At 45.5% G+C, this 24206-nt stretch overlaps 1 protein-coding gene and 1 long non-coding RNA gene across 6 annotated transcripts in view; one reads left to right on the top strand and one right to left on the bottom strand.

The window, feature by feature from the left end:
* LOC109435828 (organic anion transporter 7) overlaps positions 1–1945 on the bottom strand; it is a 51082-nt gene extending 49137 nt beyond the window's left edge. The window contains exon 1 of one of the 4 annotated variants that reach the window (XM_074336515.1): positions 1808–1945. In XM_074336515.1, coding sequence (XP_074192616.1) covers positions 1808–1814 — 7 coding nt within the window. In that variant the 5' untranslated portion in view covers positions 1815–1945. The remainder of the gene's footprint in view (positions 1–1807) is intronic. The other 3 variants (XM_074336513.1, XM_074336516.1, XM_074336514.1) reach the window with 3 other exon arrangements.
* The window catches only part of LOC141572279 (uncharacterized), a 35107-nt gene extending 18855 nt beyond the window's left edge, over positions 1–16252 (top strand). Inside the window, exons 3-4 of one of the 2 annotated variants that reach the window (XR_012497615.1) lie at positions 11332–11795; positions 12441–16252. This is a non-coding gene — a long non-coding RNA (uncharacterized LOC141572279). Of the gene's footprint in view, positions 1–11331 lie in introns of both variants that reach the window. The other variant, XR_012497614.1, reaches the window with a different exon arrangement.
* The last annotated feature ends 7954 nt before the right edge of the window (positions 16253–24206 follow it).

Below are 24206 nucleotides of genomic sequence, written 5' to 3'. Positions count from 1 at the left end.
TACAACCAAACTACAGAATAGCCATCAGAGAATCACCTGAAGTCTAGCTGAACCAAAGCCCTACAACTATGGACATACAAAAGAAGCCACCTCAAGACTGTTAGGAGGGCATAGACATGGAGCAGGCTGGTCCCACACCCACCTCTGTGACCACTAAAAATCGGGAGGGATATCTTGGCTGCAGAGGTACCCCCCAAAGGAGCGAGGGGTCCCAGCCACATACCAGGCTCCCCGGCCCAGGGTTCCAGTGCCAGGGAGAAAAGTCTCCATAACTTCTCATTGTGAAAACCAGCAGAGATTGTAGATGAGTGAGATGGAAGGCAGCTGGAGTCCCAAATGCTTCTCCTAAAGAGACCACACACGGAATTACTTGCTGACAGACTCATTTGCTCTGAACTGCAGTGCTGGAACAACAGCTTGAAAGGTGCCAGGGATATACAGGGAGAAACTAAATTCTCTGCCTTCAGGGTGAGGGCTGGAGGGGCAGCTTTCTCCTAGATGAAGTAGCTGGCAGAAGCCATTGTTTCTTTGTTGAGACTTCCTCACTCTCCTGCATACAGATGTTGGCAGATGCCATATCTGAGTCTCCATCAAACTGGCTAACACCTTTCATCTGCCCCACCCTACTGATTCCCTGAGACAAAACCCCACCCAACTTTCAGGCACACCCAAGCTGCTTCCAGTGGCTTTTCCATACAAACAACTTGTCTTAGCTCATGCTGTGGACTTTCATAAAATCTCTCTCAAAGGTTCACAAAACCCAACAAAGCAGCATCTGGTTTGAGTATGTTGTGTACCTCTGGCTCAGCAGGTCTAAGCCCAGCATTAGCACCAGCTAGCCTTGGTTCACAGATTGCCCTCTCAAGGCACCTCTAAGCCCAGTGCAGGAGGCAACCATCTGCGGATTTCTTTGTGGCTCATAACAGGTGGCCCCAGGCAGAGCACAGGCTGCAGCAAAACTTGGCATGCAGTGGGTCCCCTCCCAGGAGGCCCCAGTGCTGGCACACCTGGTGACCAGCTTCAGATCAAGCTGGAGCATCACCTGGTCACCTCCAAAGACAACACACCGAACAACAGACTAGACAGGCACCAGAGCCCCACTAACGCAAACCCTACTCTGTAGGGTCAGCCCTTGCACCACAGCTCCTCCACTGTAGTCAGGGCCAGTCCTCACAATCAATCAGCCTGAGGGACAATCCCTCCAAATGATGTGCAAACAGCAACCAAGGCTCGACTACAACAGGAGGGCACACACAAGGGACACACCTGGAGCACCCAGCCCTGTTGTCCAGGGAGACTGCATCACTGGGTTCCACAGGACACCTACTACATAAGGCCACTCTACTAAGATCAGGAAGCATAGCAGCCCTACCTAATAAATAGAAACAAACACAGAGAGGCAGCCAAAATGGGGAGACAAAGAAACATGTCCCAAATAAAAGAACAGAACAAAGCTCCAGAAAAACGAAACAAAATGGAGACAAGCAATCTACCAGATGCAGGGTTCTGAACACTGGTTATAAGGATGCTCAGTGATCTCAGGGAGAACTTCAACAAAGAGATTGGAAACATAAAAATGGATATAGAAAACATAAAAAAGAACCAGTCAGAAATAAAGAATACAATAATTAAAATAAAGAATACATTACAGGAAATCAATAGTAGATTAGAGGAAGCAGAGGATCAAATTAGTGGTTTAGAAAATAAAGTAGCAGAAAACACCCAGTGAGTACAGCAGAAAGAACAAAGAATCCAAAAATATGAGGAGAGTTTAAGAGGCCTCTGGGACAACATCAAGCATACCAACCTTGCATTATAGAGGTACCAGCAGGAGAGGAGCGAGAGCAAGGAATTGAAAACCTATTTGAAGAAATAATGATGGAAAAACTTCCTGTGGGGACAGAGTCCCAGAGAGCAGTTTCCAGGCTCTCGACCTCATGTGGAAAAGTGCTGGCTCAGGTAGTGGATGGCCATCGGCTATGACTAGTTGACCATCAGCTGTAACAAGTTAGCCATTAGCCACTGATACAACTGCCGTGGCTATGCTGGGGGGTGGGTTGGTTGGCAGAGAAGCAGGTGGTGGATTGCAGCTGGCAAGTGGCGTTGTTTGGCAGAGAAGCACTGATTGTGGACAGCAAGGGGGATTGGTTGGCAGAGAAGTGGATGGCAGATTGCAGCTCCTGCTTCCTGTGTCTACAACACAGCTACCAGAGAGAATATAGTGATATGGCTCCCCTATCTATGGCTCCATTGGTGTTCCTTTTGGGCCTCACCATATCCTGCGTTCTGGTATGGGGAGTGGGACCAGAGATGCTGCATGACACTTCCCTAACCTGGCAAAGGAAATAGATATACAAGTGCAGAGAGTCCCAAACAAGATGAGCCCAAAGAGGCCCACACCAAGACACATCATAATTAAAATGCCAAAGTTTAAAGACAAAGAGAGAATCTTAAAAGCAGCAAGAGAAAAGCAGTTATCAGCTGATTTTTCAAAGAAACTTTGTAGACCAGAAGGGATTGGCAGGAAATATTTAAAGTGATGAAAAGGACCTACAACCAAGATTACTCTACCCAGAAAAGCTATCATTTACAATCAAAGGGCAGATAAAGAGCTTCCCAGACTAGAAAAAGCTAAAGGAGTTTGTCACCACCAAACCAGTATTACAAGGAATGTTAGAGGGAGAAGAAGAAGGAGGAGGAGGAGGAGGTGGAGAAGAAGAAGGAAAAAAATATGGATAATAAAATGGCAATAACTACATGTCTAGCAATAATTACTTTAAGTGTAAATGGATTAAATGCTCTAATCAAAAGATAGGGTGCCTGAATGAATGAAAAAACAAGACCCTTACATATGCTGCCGACAAGAGACTCACTTCAGATTGAAAGGGATGCACAGACTGAAAGTAACGGGATGGGAAAAAGATATTTCATGAAAATGGAAACAAAAACAAACAAACAAAAACGCTGAGGTAGCAATACTTACACATGACGAAACAGATTTTATAACAAGAGACAAAGAAGGACCCAGTAATCCTACTTCTGGTATTTATCCAAAGAACTCCAAATGATACTTCGAGGGGAAGTGTGCACCCATATGTTCATTGCAGCATTGTTTACAATGGCCAAGATGTGGAGACACCCTGGGTGTCTGTCGATGAAGAATGGATAAAGAGAAGGTAGTACATATATTTAGTGGAATATTGCTTGGCCATGGATGGGAATGTGTTCTTGCCATCTGTGCAGCAGCATGGATGGATGGAACTGGAGGGTATTGTGCTGAGTGGAGTATGTCAGACAGAGAAAGACAGATTCAATGTGATTTTGCTTAGATGTGGAATCTAAAGAAAATAAACAAATAAAACAGAAACAAACTTATAAATACAAAGAACATCTTGATGGCTGCCAGATGGGAGGAGGGTCGAGGGTGAGTGAGAAAGGAGAAGGGATTAAGAAGTACAAATTGGTTGTTACAAAGTAGTCATGGGGATGGAGGGTATAGCATAAGGAATATAGTCAATAATATTGTAATAACTATGTTTGGTGTCAGATGGGTACTACATTTATTGGGGTGATAGATGGGAGGGAGGTTGGGGAACAGGATGAAAAAGGTGAAGGAATTAAGAAGTATAAATTGGTAGTTACAAAATAGTCATGGGACTGTAAAGCAAAGAAAAGAGAATATAGTCAATAATATGGGAATAACTATGTATAGTGCCAGGTGAATACTAGACTAGTCAGGGGGATCACTTCTTAAATTATATAAATGTCTAACCACTATGCTGTACACCTGAAATTAATATAAAATAATATTGAATGTCAAAAATAAATAAATAAAGTGGAAAAAAATAGTCAGGAGATATTTTTTTAAATCCAGTTAAAAAATAATCAGAGGAAGAGTGACATCATAAAAATGGTGGCCTGAGGTGAGCCTCTTGAAATCTCCCCTGGAGTTTACAACAAATTGAATAACTGTAACTCCACAAAGGACTCCCTGCACAGCACACAGGCAAGACTAAGAGGTGCACTACTGAAATCACCTAAAGGTGGGCAAATTGAGGGGGCAGGGGAGGAGGGAAGGGAGAAGTGGGGAGATGGGGAAGTCTGGGCTCAGGACGCAGACCTAGCTCAGTGCTCCAAGCTCGCTTCATTCCAGAACTATTGCAGCTGTAGGAGAGGAAAGAACTCATACTGCTAGGGCTCTGCTTATGGTCCACAGGGCTGAGGGGACAGCATATAACACAGCTGAACCCAACGCTCACAGAAGAGACCTCAGAGCAAAGACTGAGGGAAGAAGGCTGAAAACAGTGGTTTAAGCCCTCACTTCCTAGCAGAGAATGGAAGCCTTAGGCACTGAGCCTAGCCGCCGCCTCCCAACCCTCCAAGAGCTCACCCTGCCCCCACCTGCCCAGTGCTAGAAGTGGAACAGTAGCAGTGTCAGATCAAAACACCAGACTATTTGCAGTTTGAGAACTGTGGCCTGCAGACAGGTCTCGCAGCCCAATTAGTTCCAGAAAAGGGGAAGGAGCTGTGGAAGCAGGACTGGTTGTGGTGGTGGTCGCCACCATTGCCCTGGGTCACCTCTCACAACCCACCACACCCCTGTCCCCACCTATCTGGGTGGATCCCTGCAGGAGTAAACAGAGCTGCTGAAACACACAGGCTCTGAATCTGGTGCAGGAAGAGTTTTGGAACTTCAGATGCTCTCCACATCCCCCACACAGAGGTGCCACAGGACAACTGTTCACAGAGGAGAAGTCCACCTTCCAGGGACTCCACCCATTGTGTGAGAAGCCAGAATAATGCAGAGAAAACATAACACCACAGTGTGAGAGAGAATAAAAGTCTGTAGTCGGAGAAAATAAAACATTCTACCAACACCTACTGGAAAACAAAAGAAAGACCTCTTTCTATCAACCTGTTGCAGAACTCACTCCTGTAGATGTCTAGGAAGACACATAATAAATCATCAATTGCCATGAATAACCAAAGCAACAAGACAGCTCAGAAAGAAAATGAAAAGTCTCCAGAAAATAAACTTAAAGATATGGAAATATGTGACTTAAATGACAGAGAAGTCAAGACTGCAGTTCTTGAAAAACTCAACGAGATGCAAGAAAACACAGACAGGCAGTTTAATGAACTCAGAAACATAATCAAAATGAACATTACACCAAAGAGATTGAAATTTTAAAAAGGAAACAAACAAAATTTCTGGAGATTAAGAACTCAATACAAGAAATCAAGAATGAAATAGCCAGCTTAGGCAGTAGAGTTGACCTGATGGAGGAAAGAATCAGTGACATCGAAGATAGAAATCTGGAAATGACACAGATGGAAGAAGAAAGAGACTTGAAACTTAAAAGAAATGAAAGAACGCTACAAGAACTTTCTGACTCCATCAGAAAGAGCAATATAAGAATAATGGCATTAGAAAGAGAAGAAAGAAGAAGAAAGAGAGAAGGGAACAGAGAATATGTTCAAACAAAGAGTAGATGAGAACTTCTCAAACTTGTAGAAAGAACTGGATCCTTGAATCCAAGAAGCAAATAGAACACCTAATTACCTCAATCCCAATAGGCCTTCTCCAAGGCACATTGTATTGAAGCTGTCAAAAATCAATGACAAAGAAAGAATCCTCAAGACAGCCAGGGAAAAGAAGAAGATAACCTACAATGGAAAGCCCATTAGAATATCATCAGCTTTTTCAGCAGAAACTCTACAAGCCAGGAGGGAGTGGAACCAAATATTCAAACTATTGAAAGAGAGAAATTATGAGCCAATAATAATATACCCAGCAAAGATATCCTTTAGATATGAAGGAGGAATAAAGACCTTTCCAGACATACAGAAGCTGAGGGAATTTTCTAACACGCGACCTGCACTACAAGAAATACTGAAGGATGCTATTTGACCAGCATCAATAAGGATAATTTGTGGAAACCAAAACATAGAAGGGGGGAGAGTAAAGGCCAGAACCAGAATATGGGAATGGAGAAAGTAAGCATGCTGAAGAAAATGGAATACTCTAAATATCAAACTTTCTTTTACATAAACTTAATGGTAACCACTCAAAAAAAATCCAGAACTGAAATACATAACATAATAAAAGAAACAGAGGGAAAAATCATAGACTGCCACCACAGAGAAATAATAGACAACAACAAAAAGGCAAAGAAACAATGGAGACACAGTCTTACCAGAAAACTAAAGATAGAATGATAGGAAATCCTCACATATCAATAATCACCCTAAATGTAAATGGACTGAATTCAACAATAAAAAGGCACAGAGTAACAGATTGGATCAAAAAACTAAACCCAACCATATGCTGCCTCCAAGAGACACATCTCAGCTACAAGGACAAACATAGACTCAAAGTGAAAGGGTGGAAATTGTCACTCTTTGCAGATGACATGATGCTATATATAGAAAACCCTGAAGACTCCACCAAAGAGCTATTAGAGCAATATACAAATCCAGTAAAGTGGCTGGCTACAAAATCAACATACAAAAGTCCATTGCATTCCTAGATACTACAATGAAATCTCAGAAAAAGAAAAAAAAAAATCAATTCCTTTTGCAATTGCAACAAAAAGAATAAAATACCTAGGAATAAACTTAACCAAGGATGTGAAAGACTTATGTGCTAAAACTATAAGACATTTTTAAAGAAATTGAAGAAGACACAAAGAAATGGAAAGACATTCTGTGCTCATGGATTGGAAGAATCAACATAGTTAAAATGGCCATATTACCCAAAGCAATATACAGATTTAATGCAATCCCCGTCAAAATCCCAATGGCATTTTTTAAAGAAATAGAACAAAAAATTCATCAGATTTGTATGGAACCACAAAAGACCCCGAATAGCCAAAGCAATCCTAAGAAAAAAGAACAATGCTGGAGGTATCACACTCCCTGACTTTAGCTTGTACTACAGGGCAACAATAATCAAAACAGCATGGTATTGGCAGAAAAACAGACACATAGACCAATGGAATAGAATTGAGAACCCAGAAATAAACCCACATAAATATGGACAGATAATTTTTGACAAAGAAGCAAAAAACATACAATGGAGAAAGACAGCCTCTTCAATAAATGGTGCTGGCAGAATTGGAAAGCCATGTGCAAAAGAATGAAACTGGACTGCTATCTGTCACCACGTACCAAAATTAATTTAAAATGGATCAAAGACTTAAGCATAAGACCTGAAACAATAAACTGCATAGAAGAAAACATAGGTACTAAACTTATGGACCTTGGGTTCAAAGAGCATTTTATGAATTTGACTCCAAAGGCAAGGGAAGTAAAAGCTAAAAAAATGAATGGGACTATATGAAACTTAAAAGCTTCTGCACAGCAAAAGAAACCATCAACAAAATAAAGAGGCAACCAACTGAATGGGAGAAGATTTTTTCAAACAGTGCCTCCGATAAGGAGCTAATATCCAAAATATACAAGGAACTCATGAAACTCAACAACAATAAAACAAACAACCCAATTAAAAAATGGGCAGAGGACCTGAAGAGACATTTCTCCAAAGAGGACATACAAATGGCAAATAGACATATGAAAAAATGCTCAACATCACTAATCATCAGAGAAATGCAAATAAAAACCACAATGAGATATCACCTCACTCCAGTTAGAATGGCTATCATCAACAAGACAAATAGGAACAAGTGTTGGAGAGGCTGTGGAGAAAAAGGAACCCTCATACACTGTTGGTGGGAATGCAGACTGGTGCAGCTGCTATGGAAGGCAGTGTGGAGGTACCTCAAAAAATTAAGAATACAATTACCATATGACCTAGCAAACCCTCTCCTGGGTATCTACCCAAAAAATCAGAAAACATGTATCCATAAAGACATGTGTGCTCCAATGTTCATTGCAGCTTTATTTATAGTGGCCAAGACATGGAAACAACCAAAATGTCCTTCGATAGATGAATGGATAAAGAAGTTGTGGTATATATGCACAATGGAATACTATTCGGTGGTAAGAAAAGATGATATAGGAACATTTGTGACAACATGGATGGATCTTGAGATTATAATGGTGAGCTAAATAAGTCAGACAGAAAAAGCAGAGAACCATATGATTTCACTGATATGTGGTATATAAACCGAAAACAACAAAAGAACAAGATAAACAACTGAAAGAACAAAAACTCATAGACACAGACAATAGTTTAGTGGTTACCAGAGGGTAAGGGGGGGAGCGGGGCTCTAGAAGACGGTAAACGGGGTCTAATATATGGTGATGGAAAGTGAACTGACTCTGAGTGGTGAACACACAATGTGAGATATAGATGGTGTAATACAGAATTGTACACCTGAAATCTATATAACTTTACTAACAATTGTCACCTCCAATAAACTCTAATTTAAAGGGGAAAAAAATAAGCAGAAGACCTGAACAGACATTTTTCCAAAAAAGACATACAAATGATCAACAGGTACATTCAAGTACTGTATATTTGAAAGTTGCTAAAAGAGTAGATCTTAAAAGTCCTCCCCACAAGACAAAAAAAAAGTAACTATATATGGGAATGGATGTTAACTAGATTTTGTGTTGGTCATTTCCCAATATATACAAATATAAAATTATTGTTGTACACCTGAAACTAATATAATGTTGTATGTCAATAATACCTTAAGAAAAAAATAGACGTTTCAAAGAAGACATACAAATGGCCAACATATACTTGAAAACATACTCAACATCACTAATTATCATGGAAATGCAATTAAAAACCACAATGAGATATCACCTCACATCTGTTAGAATGGCGATCACCAAAAAGGCAAGAGATAAGTGTTGGAGAAGATGTAGAGAAAGGTTACCCTTGTGCACTGTTGGTAGAAATTTAAATTTGTTACAGCCACTATGGAAAACAATATGGAGGTTTCTCAAAAAATTAAAAATTCAACTACCATACAAGCCGGCAATCCCACTTCTGGGTATATATCCGAAGGAAACCAAATCACTATCTCAAAAAGATAGCTAGACTCTCATGTTCATTGCAGCATTATTAACAATAGCCAAAACATGGAAGCAACCTAAATGTCCATCAAATATTTTGAACAATTGACTTCTTTATGAGCCTATTACAAAAGATAAACACTTGTAAGTTCCTAACCTTAAAAAAGGAATATCCTTTCCAGCTTTATCACTAAAAGAAACACCAGCACTTATGCCCACCACGAACATTCATGTGTACTTCCTAACCCCAGACTTTAATCACAATGCTGTTCTCCACTGAAAGACTTATTGGAGGAAGCTTACATTAAGTTTGGAAACAGGAAAAATCCAAGATACGCCTATTATTACCAGAAAGGAATGGTACTGTCAAAAATACCAGGGCAAAGCTTAAAGAACCAATAAGCCGTTCATAGGGGCTCTCTTTTGCAGTGTTGAGATAGTTTAACCTCAAGGAGAAGCATAAGGTGAAAGAGGAAAAGGAGGGAGGAGATGGAAAGAATAAAGGGCAAAAGATGGTTCATTGAAAAAAGTTGAGTGAGTAAATTTTCAAGAACTTGTAATAACATTTGAAAAAGAAAAGTTAATGCAAAATGTGCCCCCAAAACTGGGGAAATGAAAATACAAAACAGAAAAGTGAATGATTATTTTTGTTGATTTCTAACAAGTAGAAGAGTATATATTTGAGCTTTTCTAGTAAGCATATGCCGATCCATAAATAATTAGTACGCATTTTTTTCTACTTGTGCATAGAGGAGGGAGTAAGCCAAATAACCTTGAAAGAGTAGGAAGTGTATGAAGAACAAGAAGGACTGATCGGCACTGATGGTAAATCAGGCAGATCAGAGTTCCAACAGTGCACCAACACTGGTGGTCACGTGAAATGACCAAATACAAGGGGTGGCAGTCAACAGTGTGTTCCAAAGTGATTAGTTAGCCAATGGTTAGAGAGGAGAGATGACTACTCAGACTTCATCACTCATCTCCTGGGAGATGAAACTCCCATATGACCCTATTAAACATAATAAGATGCCAATAAAGCAAACAGACGTTTTTAATAATGCTAACAGACCGGTTCAGCGTAAACATAATGGCAGGACACCAGCCCAGGGCCATTCTAAAGGACTGTCCCTGGGGAAGGCTCCAGCTTGTAAAATCTCCTTGAGGCAACAAATCAAGTTTAACTACAAACAAAGAAGGAAGCTAAGCCTAATGACCAGTAGCTTGCATCTGAATCAGCTTGGAAGTCTCCCGCTCCAACTGAAAATCAGTGCATGTATAACCCACATTATTTAACCTCAGCTGCTTTGAGGATTTGTGGTTGAAATTGCCAATCAACCTCCAATATCTAGTTTTCCCTTCTTCCATAGTAACAGAATTATGGCCACTCAGAAGAAAGACTGCGTTTCACAACTTCTCTTTAGAAAAATGTGGCCAATGAATCCTTAGCAGCAGTGTTTCCTGGAAGATGGGATGTGAGCAGAAATAACGTGTACCAACGCCAGGTTGTGGTTTTAAAGAGAAGAGATGCACCTTTTCCTTCGAACTTAGCCTACCTCCAAAACAAGACAAAAGTACGTTCTTAACCATCGTGTTATACGTGTGATGTCTCCAGCTTCCTCTTCCGCCAGCCCTAGGGTTTGCTTTCATCATCATGATCCAAAACGGTTCATTTCCCTGTCCCCATTCTACTCACCCTGAAGGGAAGAGATGCAAACATTGGAGCGGCTTTCAGATCCCAAACTCTTAACACCGTGCTCTACTGCCCTCTAGTGGGATGAATGAGCTGGTACTTGACATAGTGATTGAGTAATTGCATTAGCAAGGCTGAGGGCAGTGCGTGAAAAGGGCCACCAGACCACCAGGGGTCAGTGTGGAACGAGACCAATACTGGGATATGCAAAAGGGTACCAGCAGAACCTAGAAGGGGAGAAATCCCGATCATTCTCTCTACCACCTGGCTCAGGACTCTCACCACTTCAGTGAAAAGCACTGAAAGTCCATGTCAGAACTGAGTACAGAATAGCCCTGGTTCCTTGTCTCAATTTCTGTATATGTCTATCTTCTGCATCATAGACATATTGCCTGAGCACCCACAGAGTACTAGGCACGGTTCTGTCTCTCTTGATCAAAACAAACAAGGTCCTTGCTCTCACAGAATTACATTCTAATAGAAGAAGATGGAAACAGGGGCAGGGGAAGCAAAAGACAACGAGGAAGAAATAAACTAGTATACGTGGTGCCAGATTGTGGAGGGATTTGAATGCCAGGAGAAGTGAGTGGAAGCATTAATGCAGGAGCCACAATCTTGGATTCAGGTTTCTAAAACACTACTCTGGCTTCTAGGTGGAAAATGGATTGTATGGGACAAGGAAGAAAGCAGGCCCGTTTGGAAGGTTACTGCAGAGGTCCAGATGCGAGGGGAAAGAGCAGCAAAGAACACGAGAAGAAGACTGGGCTACACTGGGCAGGTGATGTCAACCCGACTTGCTGATGGATTAGATGGAGGAGGAAGAGTTGAGGAAAAAGGCAGGAAATCCAGATTTACATATAGTCCTCATTTCAGACCAGTGGTTCCATCTTTCTCAATATATCTTCTTGTTTTCTTAATAAAATTCCAATTTCAGGCACTGTCCAGGTGACAACTTGACGTGCCCTGCGTAACACTGAAATGATTCTTGATCCAAAAGTGGGCAAAACCAGGGAAGAAGCCTTCTTCTAGGACCGGCGTATTTTTGCTTTGGAAGCTGCCCACTGAGACTGGATGGTCCCTGGCCTGGAGCAGAGTGAGATGAGCCAGCGACCTCCAGGTAAGTACAGGCTGTCAGTCCTTCATCCCAAAGGCCACTATCCAAGAGGACTTAGAGATGCCTTGGCATAAGCCCTCCCAGGAATCCCAAGGATGTCCCCTCCTCCCACCCGTCACAGCTCAATGTTTCATGACAGGAACACTTGCTAAAGGAAATACCCCTCCAGCCTTGAGTCCCTTGTCCCACATCTGAAGACAAAGAACGGTCCAGGTGGAACAATTGCCACATGCGGCAACCCAATGAAAGATTTCCTGTGGCTAAACTTAGGACTGCCTTTAACCTGTCAGGCAAACCCTAGAGGCAAAAGTTTCTCAGGACATCAAGCTGAATGAGCAACTTCAAATAACTCCTTTATTAGGTAAAACTAAAGTAGTTTTTCTAACTCCCTTTTGGCCTGAGCCCAAATGTCCTAAATTCTACTCTTTCCAGTTCACTGGGCATTTGTTGTGGGTGGAGTTGTGTCCCCACCCCACCCCCACCTCCCCTCCCCTCAAAAGACAGATATGTTGAAGTCAAATCCCCAGGAGTTCAGAACGTGGCCTTAGTCGGAAAGAGAGTCATTGCAGATGTATTTAATTAAGTTAAGATGAGGTCCCACTGGAGTAGGATGGGCCGCTAACCCAATATGACTGGTGTCCTTACGAGAAGACACACAGAGGGAGAATGCCACGTGAAGAGGAGGATTGGAGTGATGCACCTATAAGCCAAGAGACGCCTGGAGCTACCAGAAGCTAGGAGAGAGGCGTGGAACAGATTCTCCCCAAGAACCTTCAGAAAGAACCAACCCTGGTGACACCTCCATTTTGGACTTCCAGCCTCCAGAACTGTGAGACAATGTCTGTTGTTTTAAGCCACACAGTTTTTGGTTCTTGTTCCCGCAGCCCTAGGAAACTAATGCCAAGTCAACTGAGTGAAGAAGTTGATGGCTAACAAGCAGTTGAGGGCCCCTCATGTAAAATCTGCTCTCGCCTCCAGAAGCATCGTGGCCCAATGGAAAGGGCACATCTAGGATGTGAACTGCATAGACCTGGGTTGGGATGCTGGCGTACTGACTGCTTATTCAGACATTTTTAACTTCTCTATGCCTTTCTTCTAGAAAAACAAAGGGAGGAGGGGATAATACAATTGAACTCAAATCCTGCTAAGGCATTTGAGTTGGTTTAATTGATGATTCAGGAACATGAACATCAGTTTTAAGACGTTTGGGTTTATTATCATAAATGAGGAAACAAATCCACTATTAACCGTAAAGGTAATTAGATTCATTCTGTGTCTTATGTCTTTTAGATTTGGGACAGTATAGTAGGCGTCCTCTACGATGCTTCCAATGGTTCCCACCTCCTGGTACTTAAACTTTTGTGCAATCCCTCCCCCTTAAGTGTGGGAGGCACTTATTGACTTGCTTCTAACAAATAGAAAATGCAAAATTGACAAGCTGTCACTTCCGAGATTCAGTTATAAAAGGACTATGGCTTCCATCTTGAGTCTCTCTCTCTCTCTCTCTCTCTCTCTCTCATCACTCACTCTAGAAAAAGCCAGCAGCCATATTTTGAGGTTGCCATGTGGAGGGGCCCACACAGTCACACAGTGAGGGACTGAGGCCTGACAATAACCACATAATAGTCATCCAATGTCTTCATGACAAACCTGCTCCCGCGTAACCTCCCAGAGCCTGCTCACTCACCCACTCTCCCTTTCCACCTCTACAAGATTGAGCTGGACAAATCCAGTTTTCCAAAATACACTTACTGGACTGAATGGTGGCTCCCAGAAAAGATACTTCTGCATCCTAATTCTTGAAACCTGTGAATATTACCTGATATGGTAAAAGAGTGAATACTACCTTATGTGACAAAAGGTGTGATTAAATTAAGGATTTTGAGAAGGATTATCCAGGCAGGCTCTAAATTCAATGACAAGTGTCCTTATAAGAGTGACACAAAGGGAAATTCTACTGACAGAAGAGGAGGGGCAATGTGACCGTGGATGCAGAGATCGCAGTGATGTGGCCACAAGTCAAGGAATGCCAGGAGCCACAAGAAGCTGGAAGAGACAAAGAGCAGGTGCTCCCCTACAACCCTCAGAGGCAGCGCAGCCCTGCTGACACCTTGACTCCTGTTATGGCAGCCTCACGAAACTAATACACCACTCTATTTCCATGCAGAGACATCCTCTTTGGTTCCTATATGCTACGGGCTAAACGTTTGTGTGCTCTCAAAATTCATATGTTGAAGCCTCGATCCCCAATGTGATGGCATTTGGAGGTGGGGCCTTTGGGAAGTGTTTAGGTTTAAATGAGGTCATGAGGGTGGGCCCCTCATGATGGCATTAGTGCCCTTATAAGAAGAGGAAGACAGAGAGATCTCCCTCTACATGCGCACACAGAGGAAAGGCCACGTGAGTTTACAGCAAGACGACAGCAGCCTACACAGGAAAGAGGGTTTTACCAGACACCCAATCTGCCAGCACTTTGATCTTGGACTCCCAGCCTCCAGAACTGTGAGAAATAAATATCTATTATTTAAACCACCCAGTCCTTGGTATGTTGCTGCAGCAGTCCAAGCTGACTGAGACACTGTGGTAGGCTGTGAAAATGGCCACAAGTCCATGCCCACCCCTTACATATATACCCTTGTAATGTGACATGATCTTCCCATGAATACGTGGAATCTCTTGCTCCAGCCCTTGTCTGTGTAAATTGCTTTGGTCAAGGAGACGTTACCAATCATGATGCAGAAGCTTGAAAATTGCTTGTTCCTGGAGCTTCCCTCTCTTGCTGAAGCCCATCGCTTGCTTCCCATGAAGACAAGATACAGAAATGAGCCAACCAGCTAAAGCACCTCCTGCCAGCTGATCCCACCAGCTGACCATATACACATGAGCAAGCCTAGCAGAGATCAGACAGAAGGACTCACAAATTCATGAGCCAAATAAATGATTGTTGTTTTAAACCATGACATTTTGGAATAGTTTGTTACACAGCAGTAAGATAACTGATATACCTCCATAAGGTCACCTTGATTGGATAACAAATACTCATATCCACTCTCTGCTTAGCCTCTGCTTTTGGGACCCTGTTCCTTTCCAGGTTAACCTTCCCGGTTGAGATGACTCAACTCAGTAAATGTTAGGACTGTGTCTGGCTGGTTCTGCAGGTGTGGGAGGAGCAGGGGTGAGGCTGAACCTGGGGCAGGACCAGGGATCTGGACGCACCTGGCATCTCTGTCATGAGCTCTTGATTCATGTGTCCAGGCCCTGCCCTGCTGGAGCTCCGGCCACTGTCTGGCTTCACCCTCAACCAATAGACCGTAAAGGTAAGAGTCCTCTGATCTGTACTGGCTGGCCGTCTGCAGACACTGTGACAAGTGCAGCAAACAGAGAAGACTAGCCCTGGGGTAGGTCCTTCCCTGCCCTCCCGACTCTGCTGAGGCCCCAGGGCCAGAGGCACAGTGGCCTCTGCTGGACTTAACTGCCAGGTGACAAAAACAAACCCTTTCCCCTTAGCCCATCACCACCCCCAACCTAGGTACAAGGGGCTGAGAAATTCAAGAGAGACTGTTCCAAGTGAGAATTTCTTCCAAGACAGTTGTAAGCCCAGGAAGAAGAGAGTGGTGTTTTCACACACAGCCTACCAAAAAACACTCCTCAAGCCAGGTGAGGGGGACTTAGGAGCACCACTTAGAAGTCAGGGAGTTGCCAGAGGGGTCCCAGGCACCTCATCCCCACCCTTACTGCCCTGCCCTGCGTATTGGCTGAGCCGCTGACACTCAGGGGACCTGAGTGTGTCAGGAATGTTACAGGCAGAGCACACCCACCAGTACACCCCACATGCGTGACAGCAGCATAGTCCAGGAGCCCTCACCAGCCCTCACCATTTCCTCTCATCCCTCCTCCCCTCTGCACCCTGAAGAAGCCAGGGAGCAGCTGCTAGCAGTGGGAGAGGAGGTGAATCAGAGAGCGGGGACACCCACCAGGACCACAAACCCACCGCCCCCTCCCCCCACTGCAGAAAACCAGGTCAGCTTGAATAGGAGAAGCTTATATTGATGGGAGATAAATGTTTTTACTTAGATAGGACCAGGCTTATTTTTCAACTTGGCAAAAACAGTTTCTTCTTTGCCCATCATTTTATAAGAATTTTCAAACACACAGACAAGTTGAAAGAATAACGCAATAAACATTCATATACTCACCATGTAGATTCAATATTTGTCAACATTGTGGGGTGTGTGTGTGTGTGTACATGGTTGGTAGGCTGAACCATTTGAAAGCAGCCTCAGACATCACAACACTTCACACCTAAACCTCAGTGTACATATCATTAAAGAATCAGACTTCTTAATGTCTGAAGTAGAAATTGATCTCATGCCCTGAAAGAAATCGGTGAAGCTATACTTAACTGACATTTTCAAGATGGGGGAAGAGGGAAGCCACAGAGCAAGTGCTAGGATGGGGGTGGGAGAAAAATAAAACTATTTCCTCTATTTCCTGCCTGCATCCTACAAAGTCCAGCCAGTTGAACAAACCAGTTACATAAAGAAGATAAAGACCACTTCAGAGAATGATGGCTGCTATGAAGAAAGAAAATAAAACAGGATAAAGGTGATCCAAGTCAGAGTAGGAGGCGAGGCCACACTGGAGTAGGTGGTAAGGAGTGAAGTCCTCGAGGAGAAAAGGGGACATGTGTGTTAAGACCTGAACGAAAAGGAGAAGTCAGCTATGCAAGACAAGCGAGAATACAGTGTTCAAGGAAGGGTAGCCAGCAAGATAAAAGGCCTGGACGCAGAAAGGAGCACAGCATGACAGCTTGGGGACAAGAGGGAACAGAAAGTACGAGTGAGGAGAAGTGGTCATGGGTCAGATCTTGTCAGTCAAAGGGAAGAGTTTGGGGAGAATTTTAAGCCAGAGAGTAATGTGATCTGACTTACAGTTTTAGAGTCTGTGGCTGCTTAGTTGAAAAATACTTGGGCAGGAGGGGTGACAGTGAAGCCCAGAAACCAAGGAGGAGGCTGTGTGCAGTCCCCAGGCAAGGGAGGATGAGGGTGGTGGCAATGAGTTATGTATTATTGCTTCCCCCATTTTACAGATGAGGAAACTGAGGCTCAGAGAAGTTAAGTGACCTGACCAAGGTCATGCAGCCTTTAAGTTGCAGGTCCAGGATTTGGGGTGGGGGGGGCGGGAAGAAGGTATAGTTTTTATTGTGGTAAAATATACATTAATATAAAATTTACCATTTTAACCATTATAAGTGTGTCATTCAGTGGTATGTATTAAATACATTCACAATGATGTGTGACCGTCACCACTATTTCCAGAGCATTTTCATCATCTCACACGAAAACTCTGTACCCATTAAACAGTAGCTCCCCACCCAGTCCCCTGTAGCCTCTAATTCTACTTTTTGTATGTATGAATTTTCCTATTCTAGATACCGCCTATAAGTGCAATCATATTAGGTTGGTGCAAAAGTACTTGCAGGTTTTTAAATTATTTTTAACCTTTTAAACCGCAATTACTTTTGCACCAAACTAATACAGGCTTTGGAGTTTTTTTACAATGTGAGATATAGATGATGTATTACAGAATTGTACACCTGAAATCTATGTAACTTTACTAACAATTATCACCGCAATAAACTTCAATTTAAAAATATATATATGTTTGCTGTTTTGTGTCTGATTCATTTCACTTAGCATAATGTTTTCAAGGCTCATCCATGTTGCAGCATGTATCAGAATTTCATTCCTTTTTAAGGCTCAATCATATTCCATTGTGTGTGTGTATATCACACTCTTTATCCAGTCACTCATCTATCAATGGAGGTCCAGGATTTTTACCAAGTTGTCTAATTCCAACCCTACCCTGGAGGACTCTCCTCCAAGACCTTCCACGGAACCCAGTGCAGTGCCCGCTGTGGCCACCAGAGGGCACACAGGAACCCCAGGCCCGCAGGCTGCAGGCACAGGATGGTTTGTGGGAGGAAGAGGAACCTGGAGCCCAGCTTTTTGCACATGCAATTGTACACTCAAAATATGCAGATGAGAGGGAAGCTGGCTGTGAGGAAAGCGACCTGACTATAGGGTCAGCCTCAAATGGAAGAAAAGGGGGAGGTCAGGGTGGGAGGGGCCGCCCATGTAATCCTGGTCCAACCCCCACAAAGGAGACAGAAGCCTGCCACCCCCAGCTTCCCCTCCAGCTGTCCCCAGCTTGAACAACCCTGGTGCTGAGGAGCTCAGTGGAGTAGGCCGGGGGACTGAGTCCAGCGAGGCTCGGGCTCCCATTCCTGCCTTTTTCTCCAACAGCAGAATGACCTCAGGCTGTGGCCATTTTATAAATGAGGAAACTGAGGCTTGAAACCATTTACTGATTGTCCAGAGCAAGTGGAGAGGCAAGGGTGAAATCCACCAAGTGGTCCTCATAAACTTTTCTTTCCAGGTTCAGTGTCTGGGTTTCTTCAACCGTACTTCAGGATGTGTGGTCTTTAGGCCTCACTCCCCACTTCATCTTGTTGGCTGGCTGGCAATGCAGAATGGTGTATGGCTCCTGAGGCTGGTCTGACCATCATGGCCTCCCTCCTTCTGAGCACGGGGCCTCTCATGATGCCACCCGAGTTTGTCCTGGCTGGATTGGGCAGTCACCTCCTGTAGACCAAAATTTCCATCAGCTTAAAACCCTTGGTTTTTCTCGCCTGTGCTGTTTGTTGGAAGCCATCTCTCCCCCCACCGCATCCATGTGCATCTGGGTCTTTGGATCCAAGTCCAAGAACTGACATTTATCCCTGTCAAATTTCATCTTGTTCATTCATCTGGCAAACATTTGTTCGGTGCCCACGCCGTACAAGGCACTAGGGATACAGCACAAAAAGGCAAGTCTCCTGCCCTTCAGGAGCCCACCCTGTCATTAACTGGTGGCAGCGACCACCAGTTAGTGAGGGCCTGCTATGTGCCAGGCACTGCGCTGGGTGCTGCCCTGTAGGTTGTCTCAATAACACTCATGGCATTGCCCTGCATTCGCAGATGGGGAAACCAAGGGTCAAAACATTTATGTGACTTGTCTGAAGTGGCATACCTAGCAAGTGGCAGGCTCAGCATTCAAGCCTCCGGTCACTCTGGATTCTGAGTCTGCCCTACATAGACACCCTGTATCCCAGCTCTGGGTTCTCTGCAAACCTGATCAACTTTCATCAACAGCCAGATGAAACTAAGATGAGGTCAGAGCCCTGCAGTGGCCACCACTGTCCCCTACCCCAGATGGACAGCCATCTATGGTACTGCGCCCTGTGGGTTCAGCTGATAGAAATGCACCTGACCTTTCTTCCACCCCTACCCCCAGCCCCAGGCTCACTCCGCTGTCCAAGCAGCTGTCATTAACTGGTGGCAGCGACCACCAGTTATCTGGTTGCCGGCACCTTTGCCATCAAACTGGTCCCCACAGCCAAGCTGTCTGCATGCAGGCGCACTTGTCTGCATTATGGTAAAGCTTCATCTGCCAATGTCCCTCCCTCCCCAGGAAGGAGACAAAGCCTAAGGATCAGGAGAGGGCAACTGAGTTGGGATTTCTCAGTCTCTGAGCACCCCTCCTCTTCCCCCGCTTCTGTGGCTTCTTCTCTTCTGTACCGTCAGCTCTCAGAGGCTCTCAACGCATCTTTTTCACTCAGCTCTTCTGCCAAGCTGAGGGAGACCAACTGCACAGCAGGCCTGTGTGAGGGCTGTGGGCAGGAAACAAGGCAAGCAGAATAAATGCACTGCTCACGGGGGGTTGGTGGGGGGGGAAGGAGATGAGCTCCAAGGTCCCCCCAGGACCCAGGGACACCATCCATGACAGCGTGTGGGCTTACCACCTCACATGACCACATGAACCCACCCTCCTCACAATTTACAAGGTTGTACCCATTTTGCAAGTGAGGAAACCAAGGCTTAGCAAGTGGGGTCCATGGCTGAACAGCACTTCTGCTAAGACTGCTTCCTGAAAAGAGATCGGAGGCTTGTGAACAAAGGGCATCTGCTGAACGTGAATTGAGTGAGCTTGGGCCGTAAGCTGTCCACAGCAAATATAATGGGACAGGCCTGCTCTCACGGCCTCACAGTCAGGGCAGGGGAGGTAGATAATAAGTAAGTCCCTAGCTTCAAGAAGCGACAAATGGTATGAAGAGCACAAAGCAGAGAAGGCATTCCTGGAGTTGAAGGGAATGGGGCTGATCTAGCTAGCCTATTCCTGGAAGGCCTCTCTGAGGAGGTGACATTTGAGGACCTGAGAAGAAGCTGGCCTTGGGAATAGCGAGTGTAAAGATGCTAAAACAGAAGGAGCATAGCATGGTCCAACTCCATCCACCCCACCAGGATGACTACAGGAAACCACATGGCTCTGATATGAGGAGTCAGTGGGGAAGCATGTGAATGCCTGACACCTGGAACTGGCGCCCTCGCTGCCTGTGCCCTCCAACGGTCTGTGAACCCCCCAAAGCAACGCTCTGTGTCTTCTTCATTTTCTCCCATCCTCAACACTTTGCTGCACAAGGCCCAGTCCCAAGCAGGTGCTGGATAAAGGTTTGCCAGATGAACAAACCGCGGAAGGCTCTGCTCACCAAATCCTGAGGTCCAGCAAGGACGCAGCACAAGGCCAAATCCGAGGAAGTCCTACTTTATTCTCCAGGGAATCACTTTAATGGCGTTTGTGGCTCCTATAGGTGGTAGAAACAGAAAAGACAAAGGGATCCCAGAAGGTAGGAGGAGAGGTCGCCTACACAATTGGAAAATTTCACACAGAGTCCAGATTTCAAGCTATTTTTAAAATATCTGAAGATCTGGCAACGCGGAGCCCGCATATCCCCATGGCAACACCAGCTGGTGCCGAGCGGCCACTGCCCCCTTCAGACTGGACATGCGCTCTGCGCTTCTCCACGGACCCAGCCACTCATTGTTGCCCACACCTAACCCCCACCCGGCTCGTTCACATCACCAAGCCCTGTGGGCATTTGGTCAGACAACCCAAGTCTAAGACATTTGATGAGCAGAAAGCCGTGCCGGGGACAGGGGGACCGAGGCATCTTGTCCCATCAGCCTGCAGCTAGGACAGTGAGGTTAAGGTCCTGTCTCTCAACTTCTTATAGCACACAGGATAGTGTGCGAGGTTCCCTGATCCACATAAGTCCGTTGGCTGTGCTGGGGCTCAGGTAGCGGGAGGGCTCCAAACCTCCGCCAAGAGATACAGTTCCTGCTGAGCACAGGCAGGGGGCGACTCTACCGCAGGTCCTTCAGAGCGCCATTCCCGGGGCTGCCGGGCTCCATTTGCTAGAGCACAGTGCCTCGGTCGTCCTGGGTCCCGGTAGGGTCCTTGTGTCCCTTTCCCACTTGGGGACACCTGAGGCCCAGCCTGCCTGGCAACAGGATGGGTTCGGCAGTGACTGGCTGGGCCCCAACATACTCCAGCTGCCTAAGGACAGTCTCAAGAGCGCACGCACCCACCTCAAAGCCCTTCTAGCCTGAGACCAAGGAGCCAAAGAGCACCCCTCGTGCCCTCCCTTCTCCCAGCAACCTTCTCTTCCTTCTCTTCTGAGACAACTCAGCCTTCCTGAGGTCTGCTCCCTCAGGGTTGACCCTCAAATTAAGTACTATATTCTTGTAATGACCTTACAAATTAAGCGCTGTGCTCAGACCTGTATATACTTTATTTAAAATCCCAACAATCCTATCAGATAGGTATTAATCCTCATTTTACAAGGGGTAACTGAGGCTTAAACAGGTGACATCACCTGCCCAAAGCCACACAAGTAGCAAGTGCTGGAGTCAAGATTCAAATCCAGGCCTGCAGAAACCCTCTTCCCTGGACTGCCTTGGTCCTGGGAAGGGAATTTTAGGATCAGCCCATGGAGTGGGAGAAGGGGTTGGTTAGGTTTTGAGGGCAGACGACAATCCTTTGCTCAGGTCCAGCCTTAAACTACCCCACACAAACCACCTATTCTTTTGGAGCTGCCGAAGGACAGGGGCTGAATCGGGGGCTCCTAAATCAGTGATGAAGGCCGAGGGCTTCAGCATGGCCACCAGGGAGGAATAGCTCCCGACCCTTGGGAATTTACTGACTGCCTTGCCATCTCCACCTGAGGCCATAGTCTGTGCAGCAGGACAGGTCCCCACACATGCTACAGCTTCTGCCTTGAACCCACAAGGTGCTAGAGAGCAGGTAATCAGGCAGCAGAGACACCTGGAAGGTTCAAATGACCCACTCAGCTGGATAGGACCTTTATGAGGGGCAAGAGACCCAGACTCTGCACAAAGTGAGTTTAGGTGCTTCCCTACTCCCAACTACAGGGGGACAGAGAAGCCCAGGGGATCATCAGCTCCTCTGAGACTATCACAGCAATGTCCCAGCCTGAAACCAAGATCACCACTGTGGTGGGAAAACAGGTTCCACCTATGCTATATCATCCAATTTACCTCCCATCTTCCCCATATGCCCTTCACTCAGACCCCTGGGTCTGCAGGTCTCTCCCCCAATTCCCCCTGTTGATCCCCCCACCCAGTCATCAATGCCCAGTGTAAACGCCACCTTCTCTGGGAAGCCCACCCTGATCTGATCTCTCACACCTGGTCATTCTCTTCTCTCCTGACACTGCTGGAGCTGTGAGGACCTCTCCTGCAGCATTGAGGTCCATCTCCTTTGGGCTACAATTGTCTCTGGGCTGCTGTCTTCTCTGACAAGCAGACCAAAGGTAGGGACCCACAACTCTGAGCATGGGTCCTCACACATACAAGGCATGAGACTCCTTAGATGGATGGAAGGATGGATAGAAAAACGGAAGAAGGAGAAGGAGGGGGGAGGGAGAGAGGGAGGATGGATGGGGAGATAAACAGATGAACATGAGTGGGTCGGAGGATGGATGACCCACAGTTCAGTGTGGTCCCTGTAATTGGCCAAAACACCCAGACTCTCCCACTGCTCCAAGGGAATAAGGTTTCCCTGTTTCACTTGTCATAGGCCTGCCCCTGCCTCAATGAATTTGAGATTTAGAAAGACTGCACTGTGTGGAGGTGCAGAAGCTGGGAGTCAGATCTGTACTCCTTCCCTCCTTGGACCCCAATCTCCCGTATATAACATGAGGATATTGGACTAGGTGATTCCTTGGGCCCTTCCAGCTCAAAATACATGTCTGTGCTGGGACCCAGCAAAGAACAGAAAATAACTGACTGAACCCAGTTCAGCTTAAAGGGAACTCTGGAAGAGTTTAGACAAAAGATGAAAGGAAGAAAACAGAAAGAAGGAAAGGAGGGGGACTGTCATGTAGGGATTCAGCTCCCGCTCCCCACACAAGAACACAGGATGTGGTGAGGCCAAAAAGGAACACCAACGGAGCCATGGATAGGGGAGTCATACCACTATAGTCTCACTGGCAGCTGGTCCAGACAATAAAGCAAACATCCGCCAGTACCCCAACAGGGGGTCTTTCTGCACTCCAGTCTCACTGGCCACCGGGTGAGACACAGGAAGTAGAATCCACACGATCCACAATCTGACATCCATGCTTGCTAACCCCACTTGCTTGCTGCAATCCACAGTCTGCTTTTCTGCCAACTAACCAACTAACCAACCAACCCACTAGTATAGCCACGGCAGTTATATTAGTGACTAATGGCTAACTGGTAACAGCGGATGGCCACCCAGCCACAGCAGATGGCCATCTGATTACAGTTGATGGCCATCTAATAACCGAGCCAGCACCTTTCCACGTGAGGCCGAGAGCCTGGAAACTGCTCTCTGGGACTCTGCCCACAGGGCCGGAAGGAGGGGAGGGAGGGAGGGAGGGAGGGAGAAAGAAAATTGATTTCCATGTCCAAAATTAAAAATGTGGGGTGGCCGGATGGCTCAGTTGTTGGTTAGAGCGCCAGCTCTTAACAACAAGGTTGCCAGTTCAATTCCCGCATGGGATGGTGGGCTGTGCCCTCCCCCCAAAAACTAAAGATTGAAAATGGCAACTGGACCTGGAGCTGAGCTGTGCCCTCTACAACTAGATTGTAGGACAACGACTTGGAGCTGATGGGCCCTAGAGAAACACACTGTCCCCCCAATATTCCCCAATAAAATTTATTTTTAAAAAATGCATTTAAGATGTCCCAAATGCATCATTTCTTTTTTTAAAAAAAGTTATTTTCAACATACTAAATTTAGGATCACAGCGTGTGTCAGGCAGGGTGTCAGGCGGGGTCTCTGGTCCCGCTCCCCACATAAGAACGCAGGATACGGTGAGGCCAAAAAGGAACACTCACGGAGCCATAGGTAGAGGAGTCATACTACCATATTCTCGCTGGCAGCTGGGTTGGAGACACAGGAAGCAGGAGCCACACTATCTGCAACCTGCCATTCGCTTTTCTGCTAACCAACCTCACTTGCTAGCTGCAATCTGCCGTGCTAACTACA

The sequence above is a fragment of the Rhinolophus sinicus genome, linkage group LG06, assembly GCF_036562045.2.
Source record: "Rhinolophus sinicus isolate RSC01 linkage group LG06, ASM3656204v1, whole genome shotgun sequence".
In the NCBI taxonomy this organism is placed as follows: Eukaryota; Metazoa; Chordata; class Mammalia; order Chiroptera; family Rhinolophidae; genus Rhinolophus; species Rhinolophus sinicus.
The sequence above is the reverse complement of the archived record's forward strand: the minus strand, read 5'-3'. Positions and strand labels throughout refer to the sequence as shown.